This window comes from Dermochelys coriacea, chromosome 10, assembly GCF_009764565.3.
Source record: "Dermochelys coriacea isolate rDerCor1 chromosome 10, rDerCor1.pri.v4, whole genome shotgun sequence".
Classification (NCBI taxonomy): domain Eukaryota; kingdom Metazoa; phylum Chordata; order Testudines; family Dermochelyidae; genus Dermochelys; species Dermochelys coriacea.
The window spans coordinates 72,502,057-72,508,056 of NC_050077.1; the positions used below are offsets into that span (position 1 = coordinate 72,502,057).

General features: G+C 43.9%; 1 protein-coding gene across 1 annotated transcript in view; it reads right to left on the bottom strand.

The window, feature by feature from the left end:
- AGBL1 (AGBL carboxypeptidase 1) overlaps window positions 1–3,353 on the bottom strand; it is a 366,216-nt gene extending 362,863 nt beyond the window's left edge. Inside the window, exons 1-3 of the mRNA XM_043494685.1 lie at window positions 3,311–3,353; window positions 2,621–2,767; window positions 1,461–1,592 (exon numbers count right to left, since the gene is read on the bottom strand). Coding sequence (XP_043350620.1) covers window positions 1,461–1,592; window positions 2,621–2,767; window positions 3,311–3,353 — 322 coding nt within the window. The remainder of the gene's footprint in view (window positions 1–1,460; window positions 1,593–2,620; window positions 2,768–3,310) is intronic.
- Window positions 3,354–6,000: the final 2,647 nt, after the last annotated feature.

A 6,000-nucleotide genomic window follows, 5' to 3' on the forward strand; every position in this document is an offset into this window, starting at 1 on the left:
TTGTGCAGACCCTAAGGATTAGGCCTATACAGCACAGCACAGTACAGTGATGAATTCCCCCTCAGGCCCTTGGTGGGACGTAGGAACTCAGGGACAGAAGAGATTTAACCAAGTTGAAAGATTCTGACTATGAATTTTGGGGGCGGCAGGGATTGGGAACAAAATTTTTGGCATTTTTGCACCAGTTTCTTAGAGAGATGCTTAGGTACTATTGCAGTGGGACCTCAGGGTCACTTTAATGAACTAGAGAGTGCGTTTGCAGGGCTCAAGGTCCTGACACTAATGGAAAGGTTTAAAGGCCACAGTGCAATGGGCTAAAGCCTCTGAATTCGGATGCGGATGCACTTAATGAGAGCAGAGGGAGCATGGAAAAGGGCTCAGTGTGGGAGGCAGCTCTGGATGAACCTGCAGCTCTGTAACCCAAATTAAGACACATTTCAACTGCTGTCTCTATTTCACTCACCCTTTCGAATGCCGCTTATCTTAGGCAAGGGGACTGAATGCTGGGAGCTGGCTACCTGCCTGAGAAGGCCCATAGCATGAGGCCAGCTCCTGTGTAAATACAAGACTAGAGGGCTGACAGCCAGTAATGTTAAATCTTAGGAGGAAAGATTTGGAAAGCTGGATGTGTACAGCTCGGCCAGATGGTGATGTGAGTATACAGCGGGGCAGAGGGGAATAGGACAACCACCTAGAATTATCTGCAGGGGGAAAGTAGCCAGGAGGGAGAAGAAGTGGTTAGGTAATGCAAAGGGATGCAACAGGATGAAAGTGAGCAAAGGGAAATTTGTACTGCCTCTAAGAAAACATTTCCCCATGGGGAAATATCTGAATGCACAGTGGTCTTTTGAGGGAAGAGCTAGAAATCTCAATGCTTGAGTCATTGAACACTGGAGAATACTCCGGTGGGTATGGCTCCAGTCGGGGACTCAGAAGGTCGGGGTTCAGTCTGTCACAGACTTCCTGTGTGACCTTGGATAACTCATTTGTCTCTGTGTGCCTCAGTTACTTCTGCACAATGGGGATAATAGCACGATGAGGATAATAATCCCTAATTCACAAGGGTGTTGTGAGCATAAATGCATTAATGATTGTGAGGAGGATAGTATTAGGGTCCATGTAAGTACCTAAGATATCTAGAATAGACTGAAGGGAACGATCCGGCATCGTCTGGGCTAAATGTTTTTTTACACAGCTATTTGCTATCTTCTATGGTCTTTGGATGAGAAGGTTCACTGAATCTTACAGTGAAAGATCCCTCTGAGAGTTACCCTACTATGAGAGCGTACCTAGAGCTATGCTAGCTCTTGCATATGATTCTATCTGTTATCAATCACAGATGCCAATAGCTTACTTATAGATGCACATCTCTGTAGCAGAGGGACCATTAGCTCGCAGTGTAGCAACTGCAGAAGGAGCTCCGACTCTCACTGGCATGAGAAATGGAAAGGAGCACTTACCACTAGAGGCATAAACCCGCAGGACCCAGAGACAGTGGATGAGATTCAGGTGATGAGTCAGATTTTTCCTTGCCAAGCTCAGTGTCACATCAATTGCGTCCAGTTTCTGCACTTTCAGCCCAAACTTTCTATCTGTGAAAGCAAACAGGAACAAAATGATGGTAAATAAAGAGTGGCTTTCGCCGTGACACAGAAATGCCGCATGCTGTAGTGTAATCATGCCGCATCCTTCAACAGGATCTTTTATAGTAAGATCTCAAAAGCAATTACAAACGTTTATTATTAAGGCCTCACAATACCCCTGTGAAGGAAATCAGTATTCCCCCCCACACACACACACACACACACACTTTTACAAATAGATAAGATGAGGCACAGAGGAGGCTGGTGCCTTGCCTACTGTTACATTTTCCATACGCAAAGAACAGTTTTAATGACCTATTTTAAGTTAAGGGAAACAAGACAGAACTAAAGTAAAGTCTCCCCAAGAAAGAGCTATGTGGGTGCCTCTCCTCTATGATATACTACATCAAACCTCTGTCTGACAAAATGGTAGCTGGTTTCGCAGATGGCCAACTGCCAGAAATGTAGAGGTGCAGTACATAGAAAACAAAATCATAAAAATGTTAGCACTTCACAGATAACGCTTCCACTGAACTTTGGGTGTAAAGAACAAAGCTCAAGCATCCTAGCTGTGCTGCAAACACTGAACAACAATCTCTCTGATGATAGAGACACAGCAGCAAGTGAAACATGTTTTTGAATGTGTTATTGGGATACAGAAACCAAGTCACAAGAGAAAGAGCCTTTGTAAGTTACCATGTCTTGTATAGGAATCACTTACTGCCCAGCTGGGCTTTAATCGGTGACATAAAATGCTATTCAGGAGCTCCGAATGAACTCCATTATAGAATCTCTCCCACCTGGATTTCCATCAGCTGTGCCTATATTCCTAGTACAAACTTCTAGCCACTAGAGGCTGAAACTGTTAGGAGGTCTTACAACACTCTGTCCCACCCCCCAGTCACCAAGCCAGCATTCAGTGCAAAGTGTCCTGACTTGTTAAAACACTCACCGATTCCAGTACTGACCTTTACTGTGACCTTTGGAGCTTTTTGCTCCTCCCTCCCCATCCTTTAAGTAATAATGGCACAGCATACCTCTTTGGCCTACTTTAGCCAGCAGGCGAAGCAGAGGTAAAAGGATGCTGTAGTCTGGCTGGGCTGTCTGTGCAGCATTCATCAGAGCCTGCACCAAAGCTTCACTCCCCCCTTTGCTGACCATGTAGTGAATTCGTCGGTCTGTTCCTAAGGGCAGAAAATTAAAAAGGAGGGATAGTCAATAACTTTCCTGTCTCAGAGCTTTAAACATAGCAATAAGTGAACATTATATGATTCAGAGGATGCTTATCAGACCTAAAGAAGCCCGCTACATGACCCTTCTCTGATGTTTTCTTGCTCAGACCATTATAAATATAAGGGCATTTGCAAAATGTATATCTGGACTTGGATTTCAAACACCCCCAGAGTTTGGAGCTGTGGTTCAGGCTCATCTCTGCTCTATGTCAAAACCATGAGTGATGCTCTTCCTTGCTCCAGCTGCTATTATCTATATAAGCCACCACCTGCTGAAGCTTTCAGTGTGCATTGAAATGGGCTGGAGAAGAATCAGCAGAGGCACTGACAGATTTCAAAGAAGTGCAATGCTCAGTGATCTTTCCCTAGATATTGAAAGTTAAATAAGTGAAGGGAAAGAGTTCCAACAGTGCCTAGGATAGGGGAATGAATCCTAGGAAAGCTCTGGAGTCAGCCTCCAAACAAATAAGGTCTCCAGAAAAACCAAATGCTAACCCTCTGGGTCCTCCTGTGTCAACAGCTCATAATCCACAGGCATCTTTGGCCAGCTGTGAAGTTTTCTACTGAAAACCCAGGCTGGGAGTATTGTGGAAGCAGTACATTCAGTCCTAAGGGGGCTCATATCATCCACAGTGAAGCCATCTAGCTGACTGAAGAATGATATAGACTCCAACAGAGAGTCACAGCTGTGGTTATGATGTCTCTGATGGAGTTGGGGGGAGGGGGGGGGGAGAGTGTAAAGTAGGAGCATATGAGGCTTGCAATAGGGATGTAAAAAACTACACACACACACACACACACACACACACACAGAGCCCTGCATTTTGGCAACTAGAGTTAGCTGGAAAAATTTTAACTAAAGGACATTTTGATGAAAAATGGAGGGAAATGCTCTGCTAGCAACTTATTTTCCCTTCATGTGGCCCGGACATCCTGAAGAATCATCTTCACTGTGAACATGTAGATAGAGGAGACCTTGAAAATAATGTAGTCTCTGTGGTGGGTGGATTACTACACCCATGGAGAAGATCTCATACCACTGAAGTGAAGCAGAGGAAAAGCTGTTCATTCCCCTGACAGTTCCAAGTACTTTTTTTTTTTCTGAGGGGAAATCCACTACAGAATCAAATGCTGCAACCCAGGAGGCTGTCTCCTGCTCATATCTCATGGTTCACTCTTTCCAGTGGGCCTGGTGACTGAACATTTCCAGTGTTCCACTCCCTGGGAAGGCTGAAACATCTTGAGAAGCAGTTAAATTAATGGCCACCTTTGAAATTCACAGGAACATTTTCCCCCCTCTTTCATCATGTGACAAAATTAAAAAGTGTATGGTAGGGGTGGGGGTGGGGGGTTGAGCAAGGGAACCCCCCCTTCCCAATCTTCTGTATAAATAGGAGGAAAAGCTGAAGGGCTATTCACCCAAACTAGGCAGAATTGATCTAGCAAACACCTGACTGAGATATGTGGATGTATGCTCTGTGCCCTATTTTAGTCCCACCCATCTTCATTCTACAAGAGAGGAAGGATGGTCCAGTGGAAGGGATGTTAGCTGGGACTCAGGAGACCTAGATTCAATTCCTAGATCTCCCCACCCCAGATTTCCAGTATGACAAGGCAAGTCGCTTAGTCTCTGTGTCTCAGTTCCCCATCTGTAAAATGGGGATAACAACACTGCCATGTCTTATGGGGTGTTGGAATTGTAAAGACATTTCAAATGTTGTGAGGTACTCAGATTCTAAAACCAAGAGGACCATATAAGTACCTAAAATAGAGACATTAAGGCATCAGTACTTACCGATAGAGAGTAGGTCTGTGAGAATGCTGAGAACATTGAGGATCACATCCTTGTCACGGGAGCTCTGCAAGAGGAACACAAATGCCCATCTTGATGGATGAACTCAAAATAGTAAGGCAAGGGGTCTACTTTCCAAGACCTTCAATGCTATGCAGGGCTGGATTAGAGAGCTGAGGTCTCTGGGGACCAGAGGCATTGCTGTCCCACTTGGATAATGGGTCCACCTAGACCCATATGGGCAATGGGTGTGGGCGGCCCCAGGCTAATAATGGATTTTAATGGCCACCTGCTGTCATTTTAATCATACCACATAAAAATGGTGTTTAAGACATGGGGGGTAGCAATGGGAAAGAAGAAAACGATCAAGAAATCTCTACATTTGAGCCAGCCTGACCGACACGACTTTGCATATTTCCTTACTGCTTTAATTTTGTTCTGTCTATACATCTTTCCACTGCATTGCCTGGCCTGACATCATCCCCAACACAACTTAATTTAGCACAAACATTGAAGCAGAGTCTGCAGTGGATTAACAACAGCTTTGACAAAGGGGAAAAATGCAAGAAGAGGTGAAATATGGAACAACTTCAATCACGGTCTAACAACTAAGTCCCAGAGATTCCATCATTTGCTGATGTTGGAGTTGAGGTTGTGTGTTGTTTTTCTAAACTTCATTTCTTCTTTTCAGCTTGGTCTGGCCAGCTCTTCCTTTTTCAATCCGCACCTAAAATTCTGAAAGTTGCAAAGGAGACATTGTACAACACACACACAAAGTAGGCATTTTGGTATTCTGCAGCAAGGGCACCTCTTACAATCACTCAGTGTCCCAATTTCATCTCTTTTAAATGTTGCTTTGTACCCTATAATGGCATTCCAAAGCCTGGCAACCAAAGCAACAGGGCAGACAGGAATTTTCACAAGACGAGAGGTTCTCTAGGCATATTTTTAATGAAGACTAAGTTAACATTATCTGGTGTAGATCATGCAGATTCTAAATGTATGGTGGATCCAAACCAAATCTTGTACTGAAGGGAATGGGATAAATTCAGCTGTACTTGGAGAGGAAAACCAGTGTTTATACCACCAACTAATTGCAGGAATTAGCCTAGAGTAGACACCCACCTGAATCTTCCTTATGCCAATAAGATTTTGCTACTGGAGAGTGAATGAGGAAGGATTTAGTGGTTACAGTCTGTATTGACATGAGGGATATGTAGGTTCAGTACTGGACCTATTATTTTTCATAGGAATTCCTAACATAAAATATAAACCTTACATACATGTAGCACCTATCACCTAGGAGGCACCTCAAGTTCTTTGTGCAAGCCACAATATATGTAAAGGAGTCACTTCATCTCCCACCAAAATCATAATGATAATATCTTAAAAA